Source organism: Pteropus medius, unplaced genomic scaffold (genome assembly GCF_902729225.1).
Source record: "Pteropus medius unplaced genomic scaffold, Ma_sr-lr_union100, whole genome shotgun sequence".
NCBI classification, from domain to species: domain Eukaryota; kingdom Metazoa; phylum Chordata; class Mammalia; order Chiroptera; family Pteropodidae; genus Pteropus; species Pteropus medius.
The window spans coordinates 7,258,857-7,281,529 of record NW_024340848.1 but is presented as its reverse complement, the minus strand read 5'-3'; the positions used below and the strand labels follow the sequence as shown (position 1 = coordinate 7,281,529).

The 22,673-nt window shown below is 36.4% G+C and overlaps 1 protein-coding gene across 5 annotated transcripts in view; it reads left to right on the top strand.

Moving 5' to 3' along the window:
- ABCC4 (ATP binding cassette subfamily C member 4 (PEL blood group)) overlaps positions 1-22,379 on the top strand; it is a 222,329-nt gene extending 199,950 nt beyond the window's left edge. For all 5 annotated transcript variants that reach the window (XM_039837776.1, XM_039837765.1, XM_039837757.1 and 2 more), the window contains 4 exons: positions 2,671-2,843; positions 3,267-3,372; positions 12,714-12,848; positions 21,658-22,379. In XM_039837776.1, the coding sequence (XP_039693710.1) occupies positions 2,671-2,843; positions 3,267-3,372; positions 12,714-12,848; positions 21,658-21,765 (522 nt within the window). In that variant the 3' untranslated portion in view covers positions 21,766-22,379. The remainder of the gene's footprint in view (positions 1-2,670; positions 2,844-3,266; positions 3,373-12,713; positions 12,849-21,657) is intronic.
- The last annotated feature ends 294 nt before the right edge of the window (positions 22,380-22,673 follow it).

The following is a 22,673-nucleotide window of genomic DNA, read 5'->3' as shown; positions in this document are numbered from 1 at the left end:
TAAAGATTAAGCAGTTTATCAGTAAAAGGTCAACAGATGCAAGACTATTTTATCTATATGCATATAGTCTCAGTACTGATAAATGCCAAGAAGAAAAATGCAGTAGAACATGGAGAGAGGTTAGCTGACAGAATTATTAATAATAGGCAATATCTATTGATCTCTTGCTTTGTATCAAGTACTGGTGTAAACTCTAAACATACTGACTCATACCCCAACAATATTAGGAGGTAGACAGCTTTATTATTATTATATTATAGTCTTATTTAGAGGTTAAGAAGCTAAGGTAGAGAAAGTTAAGGAGCTTGCCCAATTGGCAGAGCCAGCTGGGACTCATGCCCAGGCTATTTGGCTTCAGGGCCCCAATTTTTTATTTTAAAAATTTTAGATCACAGGAAAATCAAAGGAATAGTCTGACGAACACACATATACCCTTCAACTAGATTCGCTAGTTGTTAATATTTTGCCACATTTCCTTCCTCTCCTCTACAATCTACATTTTGCTGAACCATTTGAAAGTAAGTTACAGAAATCTTTATTAGGAGTTGTAATTCACTCTTATATGTGTAAATATATACCTTATAGGAATAAGGACATTCTCTTGCATAATACAGTTATCTCACTCAAGAAATTTACAAGTAATATTACGCTGTTATGTAATGTTTTCAAATTCTCCAGTTGTAATTCCTAGTTACCATGTTATACTGCCTCAGTTCTCCCTCTCTTGGTTCCGGTACTTAACATGAGTGTATGATAACACTACAGAGGGTCTTCATATTCCTGTCATTCTCATGACCATCCCTGACTCATAAATGAAGACAGCCTCAGAAAACAGTGGCTTCTGGAATACGTGTTCGTGGTTCTTCATCTCACAACCCTTACTGTTCATCAGGCAGATATGGACAATCTGAATGAGGGTCAAAAGACCGGTTTGCACATACAGATGTTACCAAAGTCAGCTCAGCAGGAAAAGCTGATAAAGACTTTGTCACTGTCATCCTTTTGACCAGTCCCATCACCTAGGGTGTAGATCTATGAATATATGTCATAAAAAGAATACTTAGTAGGTCCTCTTCCTTGTAATAGAGGAGGTTTGACTAAGTTGACATCTTCTGTTTCAGAATTTTCAGTACAAAGACTTGCACCACAATTCGAATCTTACACTTTAGATTTTGTATACCTTTCATGCTAAAGGTAAATGCCAAAACCATATTTGATCCTAACTCAGAATTTCCGTTTGTTGGTATTGGACTTCCATTTACGAACACAACTCAAGATCACATTCATCGAAGTGCTTTAGCATTTAGGATACCATGAAAACGTTGCCCGCTTACCCTTGGTGTTTTGTTATTTGGCATTGTAATTCAGTGTTGCTGCCTATTGGCTATCACTCATCTATCTGTTAATCTCTTAATTTGAAGTATATTTATTTTTTTCTTCTTTAACTCTCAAGTATAGCCTAAGTTTGTTTCCCACTCTATAAAATTTCTCAAAAAGAAATATTAATTGAACTGAGCTCTACCACCCTGTATAGTTTCAGATTATCTTTGGTAATTAAGATTTTTTAAAAACCTATAATTACAACTTTCTGAAGCGAGATGAATATAAACATCTATCACCATAGTCTAAGAGAAATAAGATGTTATATTATACTCTGTTTTCCATGAGTTTTCGTACAGTGAAAAACATTTATGAGATTGAGGTAAATGCACTTGACTGGTCTAGCAATATAAGATTAAATTTGGGGAAGAATCATCACCGAAATCAACTCCAAATTTACTAATATATGAAGTGCAGTTTGTAATTTTTTAAACTTTAAAATCTTACGAAAGGACAAGATACTGATAAGATTAGAGAGCCACACTTCCTTCAATAATTTTTAGAAAACTGTTTCCCATAAAGATCCTTTTAACCTTTCTGTTTAGACTACAATGGGAGAAATAGCTTTATTTTTTGAGAGACTTTCTTAACTAATCCTTGGGATGGGTTCCTGGTAGATGTCATGTGTCAGAAATGGGGACACTGAGATAATTTCTTTTCACTGACTTTATTGGGGTATAATTTACAAACCAGAAAATCCCCCTCTTGTAAAAGTGATTGGGTGGTTTTGGTAAATTTATAATTATACAACCATCATGACAGTCCAGTTTTAGAACATTTCTATAACTCCAGTAGTTCCCTGTATCCATTTACAATTAACTCTCCAGTTTCTAGGCAACCACTCACTGTTCTGCTTTTTGTCTCTGTGAATTCCTGTAGTTAACTTTTAACTGAAATTGAAAAGGAACATTTATATTTTTTCTATATTTTACCTTGAGAATAATTTTATTTAGCATACTGTATATGTCCTAATGAAATTGGCACAACATGAACAGACTGTGTGTTCTGGTGGCAACCTAGAAGAATCTTGACTCCCATTAAGTTTGTGCTCTTAAGTCAGAACATTTCTGTCCTGAGTTGACCATCTTTCTCAGTGAACTGGAAGTAACTCTCCCTGTTGTGTGACCATACACACAAGATGCAGAAGTCTCAAGAATTTCAAAACTCTAATGTCTAGGAAGTTTGTCTATTTCAGTAGTAGTTTGTTTAGGAAAACACTTCTTTCTTTAAGAAGAATTTAGGAAACATTTTAAGAATAATTTAGGAAAATTCTTCTTTGTACATCCGCAGGTACAACTTAAAGAAGCCATCGAAGATCTTCCTGGTAAAATGGATACTGAATTAGCAGAATCTGGATCGAACTTCAGTGTTGGACAGAGACAGTTGGTGTGCCTTGCCAGGGCTATTCTGAAGAAAAATCGGATATTGATAATTGACGAAGCAACAGCAAATGTGGATCCAAGGTACAGAGCTTAGTGCCATGTAACGTGGAATCCGAATTTTAAATATGGTAAAATGAGAAACATTTAATGATGCTGGGAAGTTTTTCTAAGTCCTCTCTTTGCCCCAAAGATATCTTTATAACATTAATTCTGGCAAACAGTTAGGAAGAAACCAAACTATGTTATACAGTGTTAATGATATCATTAGCCTCAGAGAGCTGGATTTCTAAATTCAGCTCCTCATAATTTCAAGCGACTTGAAGGGAAGAGTATCTTCCATTGTTTCATGAAAAATAATAAATTTCTAAATAGACTTTATACTTCGTTTTTAAAGAACAAGACCATACGTAAAGTGTTGATTTTTAAAAACATTATAAAAATGTCATATGGTCTTTTTAAGTCTTAAGTTTCTTTACTCAACTAATTCAACTTCTTTGATTCCAGAACTGATGAGTTAATACAAAAGAAAATTCGTGAGAAATTTGCCCAGTGCACTGTACTCACCATTGCACACAGGTTGAACACCATTATCGACAGTGACAAGATTATGGTAAGACCCTCACCTGTGGAATTCCAGTTGTTTCCATTCATGTTCAATTTTTAATTTATCTTTTCTTATTAAGCTTGATAGAAGCCTGTAAAAAGTTAATGTTTTGTTACTTTTTCTTCTCATTCCTGACAGTAACTCAAATACTTAATTACACGTTCAGAATGTGCTATTAAATAATATATCCAATAATTTCATATTTTCATCCTAAAAATCTTATTTAAATTTGCATTTTTCTTTAAGATGGCCAACCATAAAAATATTCCAAAGCAAGATGTGGCTTCATATTACAGAGTGGTAAAACATAGTCTTTTTACTGCATCACAGTTGTTTTAGCATTTTGGATTCTCTTAATCAAAAATGCAGCCTTTCATTTAGACTACCAGGAGGTTGTTGGGAAAGGTTGCAGAATTTATCAGCTATTGGGATGTTCACAAGATGTATTTCAGAGGGGAGTCAATGAGAAGAAAGGGCCTAGTCAGAAAAACAAAGTATTTCGACAGGCAGGTTTAATATAGGAAATTCTTTGCATACGAAGTAGAGGGCTGGAAGAGTGAAAGGAAACACTGGAGTAGTAATTTTAGGAAGCAGCTACTGTTCCCTAGATACAGCTCCAGACCTAGGATCTCTAGGAGAGCCCCTAAAGTGTCAGTGCTCAGACCTCCAGGGAGGGGCCTCTGCCCAGCTGCTGGTCATCTTTGTGAAGGGAGGATGACGAGGCTGGTTCTCAATGCGTTAACAGAGACTGGAGGCCGGAACCAGTTTCCACTGCTGGCATGATGCTGGCACAAGTGGCAGAAGCCAAGTAGACCATTTGTTCTGCGTCCCACCTTCAGTCTGCTTCTGGTGCCCCCTACTGGAAGAACCTAACAAAAAGCCAGCTGGCCAAAGGGCTTCTGAAATGTGGTAGAGACCCAGATTTAGATCACAGATGAGAGTATAGAAACAGAGGTAGATCTGGGGCTGAGAGACTGTAGATAAATAACCAGCAAGTCTCTTACACAATAGAAGTGAGTACCGCACACATGGCAGTTTCCAAGCTTTGGTCTCTGATATGTCTAGTATCTTCTGTCCAAGTTTGATTGATTCTTTCTTCCTTAGTAATTCAGCCTTTTCCTTCCTTCTCTTTATTCCTTCTTCCCTTCCTTCCTTTGTTCTCTTCCTCTTTCTCTTTCTTTCTCACTTTCTCTTTTATTCTCTATTAATTGCTCGGTTTCAATAAATCTTAGAATGTGGTTTTATAAAATGAAAAGGAAATCATTCCTCAAATGAAAAATCTTTGGCTGCAGATAAGCCCAAAGAATGGAAGTTATTTTCAGGCTAAGCCCAGCCTGTGGCCATGGACAGATTTTCATCCATCTTATGGGTGCTAACCGTTGTCACTAGGCATCGCAGTATCTAGTGATGTTCTGATTAATTAGTAATGAAGAAGTAAATAGATAAAGAAGGCTTGTTTAGTGCATAAGAGGCAACAGATGGAGTTAACCAGTGAATTTTATGGCTCATACAAAACAGTTAAACCATCAGTAATAAATGATCATTAATGTTCAAACTTCCTTATGCACAATGGTGATGGAGCCGTCTCTTTTGACTTCTTGGGTGGTTTCTGGAATATTACCTCCCACCCTACTTCACATGCACATGCATCGTCAGGTGGGATCATCACATTGAGAAGATACCAGACTGTCAGCATTGAAGCAGCGCCTTTAGCCTTGTCACTCCCCAGTGCTGCTAGACACCTGGACTAGAACATTGCAGCAAGAAGCAGGCCACTCCAGCAAACTTTTGTGAATGACCTTGTGACATTCCAAGATTATAGGACAGTGACTCTTATTAGACTTCAGAAACCTTGTTTAGCATCAAGCATCCTTTGTCCTTCATTTTGTGTTCTTGAATGGTAATTGGAAAATAACCTTTCATTCCTACTTTTTACCTATCACTTTGTTGTTCTCATCTCTAGCATTGTATTTTGCAGACTGTTTCCAATAAATAAGTGCTGCTATGAAGTTTACCTGTTTCAAGCATTTTGTCAGGCTTTAGAAGCAGCAGCAGAAAGACGGCTTCATCTCCAGCCTAGTTGGAGGTGTCGTCAAATAAAATCTTTGCTCCTAAATGTACCATATAGATTTATTTTTGGTATTTGATATTACAATATTGATGGTAGAAGCTTCCTTTTATGATATAATACTTAGAAATACTGTTCCCTTGGAATGTATGGTCAGTTGGGGAAACAGCAAGGAAAGACAGAATTTGGCAGACTTGTTAACTAATTACTCCTAAATCTTATCCATCAGCACTTGACCCACAGACCCAAACATCTAGTTCATGAGTATCCTCTTAACCAGTTTTGTTGCCATTATCAGAATGTATTCATTCGTTTAATGCTATACTTAACCAGCATCTTCTAGTAAATTTTGAGAGCCTCAAATTTTTCTCTCCTGATCAGTTTCTTTGTTCAAATCCTTAACATGATTTTACAAAGTAATTTATAGCCCAGCCTCTCCCGCCATTCTAGCCTTGTTCCACTTTGCTCTTACTCTTTCCTTTATAGTTAAAACTACATTGATAATCTCTCAGTTTTCCAATATTCACTCTCGCTTTTCTAGTTGTGCCCTCTCTGTCGCCAGATGTTGGTGGCTTAGACTGAAGTGCTAGCTGCGGATATAGTGAGATGGTTGGACTTGGGGTAGATAACCAAGTACAGCCGAGCAGACTATGTGTTGGATTGAAAGTGGGATATGAGGGGAGAGAGAGGAGTCAGTGCTGGCTTCTAGGTGTAGGATCAGAGCATCTGGGTGAATGGGGAAGACTGAGGGAGAAGTTGATTGAGAGAAGGGAAATGCAAAGGTTCTCTTTAGAGCATGTTACCTTTGCGATGACTGACCTTGTTTTCTGTGGTAGACCTTGCATTTCACCATGGAGCTACCCTTCCCACTCCCAACCCCACCCAGTCGTGAAAGACCTTCATTGTAGGACACCCTGGAGATGTCCTACGGTGATGTCACAGGAAGGTCCCACCAGGAGATGTAAACTTGGCCACTTATTTACATCTCGGTCAGAGCTGGTTTCTGCTGCTGACATCTTTGTAGAGAATGGCAGGATTAGATCTCAGGGCACTCAAGAGACATAATACATTTCCTAGCTTCAGAGTTGAGTTATACCCCAGGTGTAAACTTCATATTTTATTCTAGAGCTTCTGATAACCAAATGGCTTTCAATTTGGCAAAACACCGTAAATAATGTTCTTTCTCAAACCTTTGATTTTTGAAGCAATTTTTTTTCCTTGCTTGCTGTAGAAATACCTGTTTCCTTTGCAGAAAACAAGTGATTTGTCTATTCTGTTATTCTGAAAGCTTTAAGGACATAAAGACAAGTCAATCAGCCACAAAGCCTAATGCTCCAGAGGGCGAGTGGCCAGCCCAGGGAGTGGCTGGGGAAGTGACGGATGCTAATGAAGGGCATAACCAACAGTGTTGTCATCATAAAGTCGTGTAATTGCAAATGCTTAAGGTGTAATAATTACATTTTGTTGCACTGGTGAATACTTCTGCACAAAGACGGATGAATATGGTTTTGTTTACTGTAAGTAAATCAAACAAAAGCCTTGTTGGGAAACAACTGTGACCTAATTAATAGCTTTGTTTATGTGCTGGCTCTCCAAAGGGATTTACCCAGTTTTGGTTCATTAAGTGTCATTAATGTGTTAGGCTTAGAATTCTATTTTACAAAGATGTTCTCTCAATTTTAACTTTATTAAACATGATGTAGTTGTAATGACAGCTAATTTAATCTTCCTCATTCGCTCAGTTGCTACAAAACAGTGGAGCAAGACAGACGCTTTAGAAATCCTCTTTTGCCTAATACTCATCATATCTCTGCGTTAAAGACGGCTTCTTCCCTGTAGTTTTTAGGATTAACTGGTTACTTGTGACCTGTTTCCAGCCAATGGCACAGCTTTTTCCTCCAATCCCTGCACACTCAAGTTTATAACACCCCGGATTCTCCCTAGTAGTGGAGCAAAAGAAGCATGTGAAAATCTGCAGCTGCTAACAACATTATTTCCTGTTTTCAGTGCTTTCACTGTCAGCAGTTAGAGAATTCTTTGGGAATGAATTCTGGAGACCCGTAACCAAGGCTAAGAAACTCAGATTCCACTTCTTCTGTTTTATCCTTATGGTTTTATAATCTTTACCTTTCTTCCTAAACTCAAATGTCTTTTTAGTAGAGTTTTTCCCATAGAAATCAAAACTAGAAACTATTTTAACATTCCACACAGAAAAGCACAAAAAGAACTCAGGGCTAACTAGTTTTATTTAAATTCTAGTTTTAATCATCATGGAACTTTCCTTTAATAAGCCTACATAGCCACAATTAGAGTATTTGAGAAAAGCTCCTTCAAAAATAGGCCAAGAGATTTCATTCATATTTTCAGAGGGAGAAAAAAACTAATATGAAGATAGCACAATTTGGAAGAAGAAATACTTTACGGGCGCGGGAGGGGGGTTACAGACTTACAATAGCAGGAGCTTTGGGGGAGCAGCTGTGGAGGTCACTGTGACCTAGTCTTCATCCACCCAGATGAGAAGAATGATTTACCACTTCAAGACCTAAGAAAGGATTTTGAGTAATTATTGCCACAGAGAAAATCGCAGGCACCCATTTTACCAATCGAGAGACCTGGCTTCCAAGGTTGGATAACTGTTCCTGTGCCCCTTTGTCACCTGGCAGCCGAAAGCAGACCTCTGAAACACAGATCTTGCTCCTCCCCACTCTACTTAATGTTCAGTGGGATCTCCCTTTATTGCTGGTCACCATATTGAAAGCTGTTCCAGGCATCTCTTTACCTCCACCCTGAACTGTCCCCACCTCTCCCTGCAGCCACCCCACTGTCACTTGATGGCATCCTGGCAATTAAAATGGATTAAATTATTTTGTAATAGGTCCATTTAATTTTTATATCTAGGACAACTACCCGAATTATTTGCAGATACACAGGCCTGATAAACACATCTTCATTGAGCTTATGTAACTGACTGACTTATTATTCAACGTAATGTATTTTTCCTTAACCTACTAGAGAGCGGCAAGTGATTTGAGGGTGGCATTCCTGGAGAGATCCTGGGGCCGAGGGAATGCTGTCACTCCGACTCTAATGTGTGGTTTAGTTCATAGTTTAACATGGATTATAGGAAAAGTTGGGGCACAGCAGGAGATTCCAGGAGGCTTTTCTTATAGATAAAAAGATACTAAAATAAAAATTCAAGATTATACCCACTGATATGTATGAAAGGAAAATTGGGAGTCGCTTTATGTTTACTTGTTCTTAAAAATCTAGACTTTTTGACCTCAGGTTCAATGCAGAATCTGTCGATTGACAGACTGAGAGAGATGGAAAATGGGGCAGGTGGCACCCAGACCAACCCTGACTGCCAGCTGGCTGGGGTTGTGCCCCGCTGGGCTGTTAACCTTCCTTGAAGTTGCCACATCTCCCACAATAAAGAACAATTTGTCTGGAAGGAAAAAAAAAAAAACAAATAGACTTTTTGGTCAAACCAGTAAATGTGCAGGCTAAGCGGTTAAAATGCTATTCCTCACCTTTTTTTCAGTCCACATCCCAGCGCTGCTCTTGTAGCCCCCGGCGACTGAGTCTGCAGCACTGCGCTCTTGCTCCTCCTGGGACTGATTCCTCTCCGACTGCGCCTTCTCTTTTTCCTCTTTTCCAATGTTTGGTATAAATGAGTTTCAAGCCTCCATCCCCTACCCTGGTCTGTCTCTCCCTCACTTTTCCTCTCCCTCTTGCCCACAGCCATCAACCTGAGGCACGTGGTCCTTCAAGTCTGTATCCCTCATCCTCTAATCCCTAATCTTACCCAGCTTAACTCTTTCTCCCCTTGATCTTACCCTGTCATCTTGCCAGACTATGCCACTGGGCAGTCACCCAGTCATGCCCTGACTTTAGTTTCTTTTGTATTTAACCTTCAGCCAGCATGTTTTGGGTGCCTGTTATGTGTCACATATAATGCCAAGACCTGGAGGTGCCACATAACCCTACCCTTAAGGAGATGACAAGCTCACTTCCATGTTGGCCCATGTTGTCTTCTTGGCCCATGTTGTTCCCTGTATCTGGAATGACCACTATCCACCCACCCTCCCCATTTCTATATGTTCAAGTCTATCCACCTTCAAGGCCCAGTTCACTGCTCACTCTCCTTGAAGTTCATCCTCAGAACCTCTGGCCAGAAGTCATCTCTTCTACTGCCAGCTTCCTCTTTGTTGCGCTTTTTTTCTTGCATTATAGACACTTGATGATTTTTTTCTCTGTCCTTTGAGTATAGGCTCCTTTAAAGGCAGGGGCTAGGACTTACATACCTCTGCCCTTTCCACAGCATCTAGCATAATGGCATGAATGTAGTTAAGTAGGCAGTAAACATTAGCTGAATAAATTCAAGAATTAATGAAAGTTTTCTTAAATTTTCCTCAAATGTGTTTTGGCCATGTGTTACTTGCTCTTTATTAATCCTGATAGTTTAATAAAATTGGTTTTCTTTTTCTGTGACTATATACCAGACACAGTAAATAATTTTAGCCTGAGTATAATAAAATTGCAGTGGACAGCAGATAGGGGAAATGTTTCTGTTTATAGGCATATTCTCTTAAATTATACAAAGTTAATGTAAGTTATCCATATGGAAAGGTATCTTAAAAAATTGAATGTTAAAGTTCTCATCTCCCTTATTTTCCTTCTGATAATAAACAGTGTCTTCCTCTGGGTACTCACATGGAGAGGAAAGATTACAGGTTCAGACCTGAGGTCGAATCCCAGCTCTTCCATCTACTGATTCTACAGCCTTGGCCAAGTTATTTAACTTAACTGTACCTCAGTCTTCATCTCTGGCTCTGAGCTTCTCGTTAGACTCTATCTTGCTCATCTTTGAATCTCCCATCCTTAGAATGGTGCTTTGGTAATAGGTACTAACTTAATACTTACTAGTTGGATGGATGGATGGATGGATGGATGGATGGATGGATGGATAGATGGATGGATATTATGTACTGTGTTTGTCTACTCTATCTTGAGGATTAACAGCGATGACTATAAAGCATGTGGCAGAGTGAGTGCTCAACATAACTATTTTTATTTTCCTTTTCAAATTCAGAAGACTGTTATTTTCACTATGGGGTGATTTTGTTGATCTTATAGTAGCTATACTCTTTGTTATATGGCATTTGTATGTCAAGGCATCTCATCTCTCAAACCTTGTAAATTCATTTATTTGGGGCTATACTAACGTAGTTCATTTTAAGATACCGTATTTTATTTTAATGCATGTCAAAAGAGTATTAAAGAGATATATTTATTTTGCATTTTAAAGTTATCTTACATAAGTTAAAATTTAACTTCTAATAAATTATCAAGCAATATAACAAATCATCACAGTTCTGTCTCACACACCTCAAATTGAAAACTCCCCTTATAAAATGTAATGCATAAGTATTAAATTACTAATACATATAAGGCTCAAAATATTTTGACCAAAATAATATTTCTGTCATTTATATTGTTTATCCTATTGTTTTTTAAGAGCATTCATTTTTTCCTGGCTCTGCTTTTTCAGATTCCAGTCAATTCTGAGAACTACTCATCTCAGTGGCATTCATGTGTTTTCAGACAATATGTGAGAAAATGGGAAAATTTACTATTCATTCAAATTCGAATAAATAGAAAGTTGGACAAGGACAAACTATTAGTAATACTTCCATTAAAAATTACGTAAAGGCTTTATAGTCAGAGAACCCCTTTTTCACTAACTCTGAAGTGGTGATTTTAAAAAATTTACTTGTTGCTTTTGCAGAATATAAAGTTTTTCATTGTATGAAGTAATTTGATCCACTTATTTACTTAGCCTTTAGCATGAGAAAGACCTATATTTTAAAATCGCATTTTTTTTTCTTCTTCACCATCAGGAGTGCTTGTGCTTTATAATGCTATGCTTAAGTAAAATTACACATTTGGGGCATCTAAATTGTCATGCCAAATTATAGGACATTTTAATTATTATGTGGATATGACAGATTCAATTATTCTTCAACTCTTTTGAGAAAGCTGCCCTTAGCAGTGATTCATAGTAGTAAACAAAAGATTAACATGTAAATGCTCTCTATAAAAGACTTAATAAATGTTTCCAATTCAATACCAGGGGACAGAATTAACTGTAATACCTAGATGTGGAAAAACAACCTGTGTCCTGCTTAGATTTTCAGCATATTCTGTTAAGATAAATTTACTGTAAATATGGCCTAAATGAAGAACTAAGTACCACTTAATATCAGAACTGTTTGCCTAGGTACATCATTTAAGCCAATTGTTTCAGACTTTTTTTTTCTCCCTCCGAAGCCACTAATAAGTAGAAATGCAGAGTTAAGAGCCCCTTTCTCTCCCTTTCAATTTCCAGTGGACATATTAATGAGCAATAAAAAGGCTGGAAGGCAGGCAGCTGAAGAGAGAAAAAGAAGCAAGGAAAGATAATTGTGAAAACAGATATTCAGATCCTCAGCGATTCAGATTGGGGTGCCCGTATGCTGTGCGGGCTGTGATCACTGGAATTTGGAGCTCAGTTTCTTAATTGTTTCTTTAGTCTTATCCAAAGAGAAAATTGGTTTTCTAGAGATTTCTTCAGTGCAGAACAATTATGCTAAAGCTGCTTAGGTAGCAACTCTTTGGGGTAGCCTTTCACTCTCAGAATAATAAGCTATAACCAAAGCCAACTTCAAGATGCACTTAATCTCTCTGACAAGGATATTGTCCCTCTTACCAGGTGACATAATCTAGGACTCTTAAGAAATTTCAGAAGCGTTTACTTCTTTTCTAAATATTGCTATTCTGTCAAACGAGCTCAGTAACTAATTTGCTGTCAGGTTACTGCCTACTTTTTAGATAAATTAGGTTTGATTTTCTTAAATCAAGAAATTTCCCAACTCTGAACGTATGTATAAATAGTCTTCAAAGCTCAGAGTCTGAGAGCTAAAGCACTAATGAATTATAACAACGCAGAATGCCCTTGGCAGAATATAAAATACCGCAGGACTGCTGAGTGCCCATAATCATAGTTTAAAACTTTCGTTTTCTTCCTTTCCTATAACATTATAATAATAAAAGGTCGGGTTAGGCCTTTGTCTGCCTAGTAAAACAGGGTAATCAAACCATTTAAACACCAGCCAGGACTACCACCCAAATAGAGTCTCTCTATTCTCCCTCTTCCGCCCCTTTCCAAAATATTGTCTGAGTTATAATATGTTACTGCAGAACATTGTGTGCTAATGGGTTTCCTTCTGCTGATTAACAGGTTTTGGATTCAGGAAGACTGAAAGAATATGATGAGCCATATGTTTTGCTGCAAAATAAAGACAGCCTATTTTACAAGATGGTGCAACAACTGGGCAAGGCAGAAGCTGCTGCCCTCACTGAAATAGCAAAACAGGTGAGCGCGCCACAAAGAGTTATAATTAAAGTTCATCTCAACAGCTCGCTCCTCACAACCTGGCTCCAGGGAAATGGTAACAAGCACTCTGTGCCCTTTTCAATTACAAGCCTCCAGACACAAAGCTTCACGACTGGGTCTTAACAACACGTCCCAGGTTGAAGTCAGGTCTGCTAAAAATCAGCAGACGTGGTGGGGTGGGGTGTAGGATGTGTTCATGCTCACGTGTGCAAGCACGTGTGCCTAAGAGATTTCAGACTGGACTTTTCATACATTTGTACTCTATGTGCTCAGAGTCTCGTAGAGCGCAGAATACTCACATTTTGCAGATCCATTGGATTTCATTCTGATTGGTGCTCAGCACATTTGAGATGCAAATGCTGTCAAGGTACATCCAGGAAATTTGAGAGTTTGAGGGAAAAAATGTAGAATGTTGTTCATTGAGTCTAGGAAGATCTACCAGGGAAATGTGTAGATTCTTTTTGTTTTCTGTTTTATAATTTGTAAGGAAAACACCTACATGATGCTGCGACTTTCTCCGTAGGTTTCCCCCTAATTCTCTGTTGTTTAGAATTAGGTACACTTATTCCCTCTATGCTTTATCTGCCGTCTAGAAGATAAAATTGTCATCAGGACAAATCAAGAATTAATAATACCTTAATGTTATAGTGTGAAGGTGCTTGAAAGTTACAAAGCATTTTCATGGAGATGATGTATGAGAATTTGACACTGTATGGAATGAGAAAGGTGCTCAATTAATAACATTTAGATTATATGATATCTTAAAACAGTGGTGATGGAGTATCTTATTCTACAGATGTGCTAACTGAGGTCAGGTTTAAAGGACTTAGCCAGTGTCGTGCAGCTACCTGTTATTCTTTCTGGAACAAAATGAGAGTTAGATTGATGGAAAGATGGAGGGAAAGAAGGAAAGTCTGGCGTTCTTGCCACTTGAGAGGCATGGCATAGGTGGAATGAGACCTCCAACAGTATGTGGTGAGGCTCCGCATCAAAACTGTTTATATCTGGGCATTATAATTATGGGCATGTTTTCCCTTTTTATATATTTTTGTATTTCTCATATTTTAACTGTAAATTGAATTGTGTAATATTTTAAATACACATAAAAAGCACATAGGTCATAGAATTAGGAATCTTCATGATTTCCTGGTCCAGTAATCTTGTACCTAATTTAACAATATTAGTGGTAAATTACATTTGTGTAGTTCTTTATAATTTATCTTACATGGTTCTCACATATATGATTTCACTTAATCCTCGTGGTAGTTCTTTTTTATCTCCCTTTATGGATGATGAAGAGATTGGATCAAGGGCTCACCTAAGGTCACAGAGCTGGTCAATGAATTGCTGGGTGCCACCCTAGGTACTACGTACTGTGTCCTTGTTTCATGTGGTGTTCACGTACTACGTACTGCTGCTCCTTATTTCATGTGGTGTTCACAGTGGGGCCAGTCCCTAAAGTTTACACAGTGGCAGATCATCACTCTTGGATTTTGATCCTACCAGAGGCCTAGGTCACCCCTGTGGAAAGTCATAAGGGAATACATATCTCTATTCTCATTCCGGCTGAAGATCTTTTTGACATTATTTCTCTATACACTTAGTCCTCTTAGGAGAACAAATTGTCAGATTGTCAAATTTTAAATGTGCAAGCATCAGATAGATATCAGTGCATCATTCAAAACTGTAACACTGGGAGGATTAGCTAAGTCAACAAGCTTTTTACTCTAAAAGATTAAAATTCATTCGTTTGAAAAGAAAACATCCGGGAAAAGGTACTTCCAAGTCACGTTTTCTTGACCATGTAGTTGCTTTTCCGATAATGTTGGTGCAGGCTAGCTGAGTCACTCTGCAATTGACCGTTTCAGATGATCCATGAAATAGTAGAGAAAGTACTTTTTAGAGACATAAAGTTGAAGAGTACATTAATTGCTATGGTTGCCATAACGAAGTTCCACAGAATTGGTGGCTTAAATGACAAATTTATCGCCTCATAGTTCTGGAGGCTAGAATTCTGAGCTCAAGGTGTGGGCAGGACTGGTTTCCTCTAAGGCCTCTCTTCTTGGCTTATAAATAGCCACCTCCTCTCTCTTTGTCTTCACATGGTCCTCCCTCTGTGTATGTCTGTATCCTAATGTTCTCTTATAAGGACACCAGTCATATTAGATCAAGGTCCACCATATGACTTCATTTTAACTTGACTGACCCTATCTCTAAATCCAATTACATTCTGAAGTATTAGAGGGTTAGTACTTCTACATATAAATTTTGAGGTACACAATTCAGCCCGTAACAAAGGATGAATGCCCATTATTCATTCTACTCCATGATGAAGCAAACTTAATTGAGGTTTTAGAAGTTGCTTTGTTCCACATGCATAACAGAGGTGCTGTTTTATCTATTCATGAAATTACCAGATGCAACCCAAAAATTACAAAATCTTAATATCCTAGATTCTAGGAGCCTGCACCATTTCCAATAGGTGGAAGAAGCACTTAGCAGCCACATGGACTTACATGTCACCCAAGGTCTCTCGGTCTCAGAGTCCTTACCTGTAGTGCAGGCACTACAGCACTACCCAGCTTCTTTACACTGTTGTTACAAGGATCAGATGAGAGAGTATATGCTTAAGTGCTTTGAAAGATATAGAGCATTTCACAAATATAAAAAAAAAAATTCTACCTATTGCTGATAAAAGTTGGATTTTTTAAAAGGCTATCAATTGAATTCTTTCTTCTGAATAACCAAAAAAGTATCTAAAGTTCTAAGTAGCTTTAGAGACTTAGCTACTAATAAATAAATAAAATTTATTTCAATGGTTTTTAACAAATAATACATTTAATGCTACAAAAGACTTAGCTACTAATAAATAAATAAAATTTATTTCAATGGTTTTTAACAAATAATACATTTAATGCTACAAAAGTCAACAACTGTACTGTTTTTAATAGTTTTTTTTAATTTATAAATAAAAAGGAAGTCACTGTACCACTCCTGTAGTATCTTTCCCATTTTTGACTGTTCAGTTGATATATTCTGTGCAACAAGAACTTGTACATATATGGCCTTTATGGCTATTCCTTATTTTTTTTCACTTAATATTACATATCGGATTATATCAATGCTTACAGTTATCTCACTCTTTTCAATAGCTACTTAGTATTAATGTGTTCTCCATTCCCTACTCCCCATTTTCTCTTCTAATTAAGTTAGTGGTTAGAATTTTATGTTTTTCCCTCAAAGAAAGAGCTCTCAGATTTACTTACTAATTCTTGTATTCTGTTTTACAGTATATCAGTTTCTGCTTTTATCTTTATTAATTCCTTCTTTCTTTGCTTTATTTTGTTGTGGCTTCCTCTCGAATGCATTTGTTTTCTTTCTTTTCTTTCTTTGTTTATTAATATAAATATTTTAAGGCTGTGAACTTTTCTCTGACTATTGTTCTAGCTATATCTTATAGATTTTGGTGTGTAGTATTTTTGTCATAGTTAAGTTTTTATATATAGATTTTGCAGTTTTGCTTTTGATTTCCTCTTTGGCCCAAGAATTATTCTAAAAGGAAGTCTTTAAAACTTCCTGGTAATATGGATTTGTTTGTTTTCTGCTTTACACCTCACTGTTGACTTTCATTGCCTTGTGATCAAAAAATGTCGCCTGTACTGTTAACACTCAGAAGCAGTACTTATTAATACAGGCAATTTTTTTTTAATATTCTTTCAGCATTTAAAAAGATGGACTATTGTCTATTAAAGCATAGAGTTCAATAACTTTTAATTAGATCTACTTCATTAATTACATTACTTAGGTCCTCTCTATCTTTATTTATTTTGATCCATTTGATATGGCTTGGTTTAGAGAAATGAATTAGTATATATTGTAACAAGTTCTACTTTGTAGTTCTTGTCATGTTTGTTTTGATAATTTTGGTGCTATGATTTTTCTGTCCACAGATAGTCATGTCTTATGTTTTCACTATGAATTCTATTCTCTACTATTTTAAAGTGCTTTCCTTTGATTCATTTAATGCTATAGACTCTAAGTCCATGCTGGGTCAAAACTAAAATTGAGTCCCCTGCTTTCCCTTTTTTTTCATTTGTTAGGTATGTCTTGGATTGTCTTCTAATGTCAGACTAAAGATGTGTCTCTCATAAATGGCATTTAGTTAAGCTTAGCTCTGAGATTTAATCTTAGCCCTTTTTTAAACAAATGTATTTAATTTATTTATATTTATTGAGATTACAGATTTGTTCTATTTTAGTTGTGTCATGTCATGCTTTCAGTTTTTAGTGGTTTTTTTTTTTTAACCTTTTAATTCGTAGCCTGTAATTTTTGGTTTTTTTGCTCATTGCTTTATGTATGTTCCTTTCATTTCTTCTAGGAATACGTTTTTTCTTTATTATTATTTGACTCATTATAAACAACAACATATTTGCCCTCTCTTTGTTCCACCATCTAATTTTAATTGTTTTCAGTAGTTTTCCTTCTACTGTTTACCTTCAAATCTTTAAAAATATTTAAGCCTCTATTATTCTACTTGTTTTCATTTATAGTGTCTCCATCTCTTAGTTGGCTAAACTTTGTGTTGTGATCCATAAGTGGGGCTGTGAAATCCATTTAGTCAGTCATGATCAGGGAATTTGAAGAAATGAAATAGAAAAGAATAGAATAGAAGAAAAATAACAATGTATCTTTCACAGTAATAGTAAATGTCTCGTGAAACTCCTTTAAGTACAGGTAAATATAGATAGTAAATCTGTACTGACTTGGAATGTAAAGTGAAATGTAGTTAGTATTATGGGTGGCAGTAAAAAGAAAAGGTTGGAAAACCATGTTCTCTATTATCTTAAAAGAAGATTCATTGGAATTAGAATCCTTGACTTACCATATATATGAAATATTTGTCTGCTGCATCTCTAAATTTTCTGGTTATAAAATTTTGAGGTCACTCTTTCTTTCACTTAATATGTTATCTTCGCTCTAAAGTGTTTTGGCATTGTTTATTCATATGGATAAGTCTAAGGCCAAGTTAGACATAACAATCTTTCTGGGATGCCCAAAGGAATATTTTTCCCTCTCTATTTTGAAAGTTATTAGTTTTTCATAGGATATCATATACTCTTTGATCTCTAGATTCAAGTCTTCTTTTATTTTTGGAAGTTTAGTTGAATTGTATCTTCGAATTTTTTTTTATTGGATTCTCCTCTTTATCCTGTATATGTTGTCTGTCTTTTGTCTATTTTATAAAGCTACTTTCAACTCGATCTTTTAATTTACACTTATTTTGCTTGCTTTCCTAATCCTGTCCTCCATGTTTTTTCATTCTGATTTTTCAGCAGTGTATAATCTACTTTGTGCTGCCATTAATAGGACTGTCATTTCTTTGATGTTTTCATTTTTCTCTTCCATTTCACCCTTGGCCTCTGTCAACTCATGGTTATCTTCTGTTGCTGTATCATGTTTGCCTATACTGTCAGATCTCCATTGTCCATGGGTTGATTATTCTACTACATTTTCTTTGAATGTATTGCATTATATTTTTTCATAATTTTCACCTGTTCAGTGAATATTCATTCATCATGTACTTATCCTGTTCCTTTTTCTCACTTCTTTTGGTGTATTTTAAAGATCCTGTACTACATTGTTGTTGTTGTTGTTGTTGTTGTTGTTGTTGTTGTCGTTGTTATTATTATTCCTACTACTGAATTAAGTGAGTTTTTCCTAGACCAATTGTCTGCCAGAATCGTTGTGGCTAGGATATCATTTCAGGCTAAAGGGAATTCTTTGTATTTAATATAGAAGCTCCTTAGGACCCAGAGAAAGAATATGTGTGTGTATGTGTATAAGAGAGAGAAAATTTGAGAATTTATATTTATTTAGCCTGCACTCCTCTGTAGCCTGCAGAGATGGGATGTTACAATGCTACTTGCATTTTAGAATCTCTCTTCTCTTAGGACCTCACAAATATACACACTTCAGGAAAGATGGTAATTCTATATGATTTCTCGTTGACATACCTTAGAATTTGCCAGAGTTGGAGAACTGTACTCTCCCTGATTGCTGTCTTGCTACAGCCCCATTGGATCCAGTTGCATATGGCAGCCCTTCCAGATATTTTGCCATTTGAGATTTAGATGACTCCTGATTTCATCAAAGATGGGTTTATTTTTGTATCTCACCTTAAACAAATTATAATGACCTAAACCCAAGAGAAGGTGGGGAAGAGGAACATGCCCTGAAATTGAACTATTATGGCATTGTCTCCTTTGATCTTCACTACCATTCTGAGTTGGCATTATCCCTTTTTGACAAATGGAGAAACTAAGGCAGAAGAGCCAAAGTAACTGCTCAAAGTCACCAGTTAGTGTTAGTACTCCAACTTATGAAATCTTTTAACTACTATTCTGCCTCCCGTGTTACCGTATTCACTGAATTAAAGGTGTCTTCACTATGACTCTGGGGTTCTGTAAAGATAAAATCAAAAGGGCCTCTCAGATGTTTTGTTTTCATCATTCACACTGGGTAATGCTGCTACTTTCTATGGACTAAGGGGCCACTTCTCTGAGCAGCATCATAACCACACCTAACACTTAACTTGGCGTGTTTTCAACATGTAGTTTATAGCCATTAATTAGTTCCTATGAGTTAAGTCATTGTCTCATTTCACAAATGAGGCAGCCAGTATTGGAGAGAGGTTAAGTGATTTTTCCAGCATCAGCAGTGAGTCCCGGGAGAGAGAGCTGAGATTGGACTTCTCCATCCCATAGAGTTCATTATAATTTCTCTAAAACAGGTTGAAACTAAGTTGAGTATTTAAATTCTAGCTTCTCAATAAAGCTACCATCATGGAATTAGATCTTATTACATGCAATAGAGCAATAAAAACTTCCCTGCATGGATAATGGTGAGCATTTATTTGCACTGTATTCAGAAGGCATTGACCAATATGTTGAATTCTGGCTCAAGACTTTGTCCGTTCATTCTCACTGAACTGTATGTATGGCCTAAGGTTAGTGCTTGGCCTGTACACAAGGACTCCGCTCAAAAGTGTTCAGTCATCTCAAGTATCTTCATAATCTGCATTATGAAAAAGATGCCTTCTCACACTTCTGCTGTTAGGCAGGGTATATTATAAAACCTGGCAACAGATCAGAAAAAGAAAGGTCAAATCAAGGAGTTTATACACAGGAAGCATGTTTTCAGTTTCAAGTATTTCAGACAATGAAACTAAAACTAGTTTAGTTAAAAGTTGCTAATAACATTTTCTTTATAAAAGAAATAACACCGAGGCTTATAAGGAAAGGAACTGGCTTATTTCGGGGAGGACTATCAAGTAGTAAAAAATAAAATGTATTTCCAGTTGTTCTTTTGACTGTTTTTAGTTTCATCAAGAAATAGGTTTTTTGGAGTATATAAGTACATAACCACATAAAATATGGCTACCTTTAAAAATGGAGGGAGATGAAATGAAATTAGCCCCAATACAGGCCTTATTTTTATATACTACCATTATAATGGAAATAGCCTCGGATTTCACCCAGTGGGGTCCAAGCTTTATTAAAGAATTTCTTATTTTTCTCCTTAAGTGATATATAGTATTTCATATATAATGTTTTTGGAATAGCAAGTATGCAAGTAACAAGAGAAAAGGTACACTTAATACGAAGGCGGCTGTCTCGGTGCTTTTCTTGTTCGTATGTGAAGTCCATTATATCCCATGATAACTTTGTTGACAGCATCCACAAATATATTTGGAGCCAGATTTTATAAAATAGATCCATGACACGTGTCAGCTCATGACACATGTCAGCATTAGATAGATGGTACATTTTCTGTTTTAAAGAATCAAACAAAACTTTTCACATTCTTCTTTGAAAAAAAAAATTACATTTAAACTCCTTTTTCACCCAAACACATTTTGTGATAAGAGCTCACAAGTCTTGACATTATATCATTTTGTTATGCGCATCTGTCAAGGAACCGAGATACGATACAGCTACTAAAAACTGATGATTGTGGAACAGAGAAACTTGACAGCATTTCATTTCCTTTATGTTCTGATTATACATTTATCAGAAAACCTGTATCTCTTCTAGTTCAGCTAGAAATTGGTAGAATTCAGGAACTCAAAGGCTTGGCAAAGAACTGCCCTATTATTTGGTATCATCTTACATTTTAGAGAAGTTGCTTGGTTGAGTCATTGTTAAAGCTTTTGCTTCTCTTTTCATTATTGTGGCCCACTATCCACAGATCACATTTCTATAGGCTCTATAACTGCTTTGCTGCACAAATTAAATGCCGGGACATTTCATACATATACGCCTGCGTTTCAATGCTTGTCAGTCAGAGTTTATAAAATATAGGGATTACAACCTGATATTAACATCCAAATCTATTGTGCTCATTTTATGTGTGAAAATGAGAAACCCTCATGCAGACGCAAGATGTCCCAGCCTCTTTGTCACCCTGTTTTTAATTTATCTCCAGGTTTTGAGTCAGTAAAATGATTTTGCTTATCAATTTAATGTAGTGATAAAACATATCTGTAAATCAGAATGATCGGAATTAAAGTGGATCTACAGGTTGTCTGGCACTAAACCCAGCCCCATGGAAGCTTTTAATGGGGCGACTTTTGTAATGGAATAAATGAATACATCCCTGTTTTCTTTTTCTAATTGTGCCTCCACTAATGATATGATTTGCTTTACATGAAAAAGTAGACATTGAAATGCATTGCCTTGGGGTGGAGGAGTTTAAATCTTTTTATGCCCATCTTTTTTTTTTTTAACAGGTGTACTTCAAAAGGAATTATCCAGATATTACTCAGAATGGCCATGTGGCTACGAACACTTCCAATGGACAGCCCTCAGCCTTAACTATTTTTGAGACTGCACTGTGATTCTGCTACGATGTCAAGTCTTATTTCGAAGGCATTTTTCCAATAGTGTTTGCACCATGTAAACTATACTCTATTTTTTTTTACACTAGCAGCAAGTTATTTACATACACATGATGTTAGTTTGTTTGGAATTTTCTCCTCCAACTTCACCCAATGATTTTAAGCTCTAACAAAATTACTTTTTATTTTTATTTATATTTATATGTTATAGTATTTTTTTCTTTATCCAAATCAGAGGTGCAGGCCACCAATTAAAGCTGTCTACCAGGTTTGTGCCTTAAAAGACTCTGGAGCCAAAGCTCATTTTGTAAGGTATGAGGCAAAGTTGTAATAGATTTTTTTTTACTAGCCCTAAATTACAAATTACTTTCCATTTTTATCAGAGATTCTATTTACTTGAAAATTGTGTGAGGTTGCCATTTTGTCTCACCACTTTATATAACATAACTAGGATCCATTATTTCCTCCCACAGGCCTCTGGTTAAAATAGTACACATAAAATTAATAGGAAAAACAAAAAAATTATACTTTAGTATAAGCGGCATTATGGTAGGGAGAGGCTCCTCAACACCCCACCCCCACCCCAAAAAAGATATATAGTTAGAATATAGAAAGACATTTTAATTATATGTTCTAAAAGCAAAGGAAGAGAAAAAAATGCTTTCTCAAAATAGGAGCCATTATAGGTGATTTAATAATGAGGCAACAAGTGCAATCGCCTATCGTCTTTTAGATTTGTGTGACTTTGGCATGGGAGCCGTTGCTGTTTTAGACTGATCGTGGTGATATTTTCAAAAAAAGGCCAATCCGCTAACAGTAATCCCTAAAAATGTAGTAATGTTCTATTTGGATTTCTGGTTTACCGATGGCTACCCCTCAGTTGACTATAAGCCTTTTGGTTTAGCCTT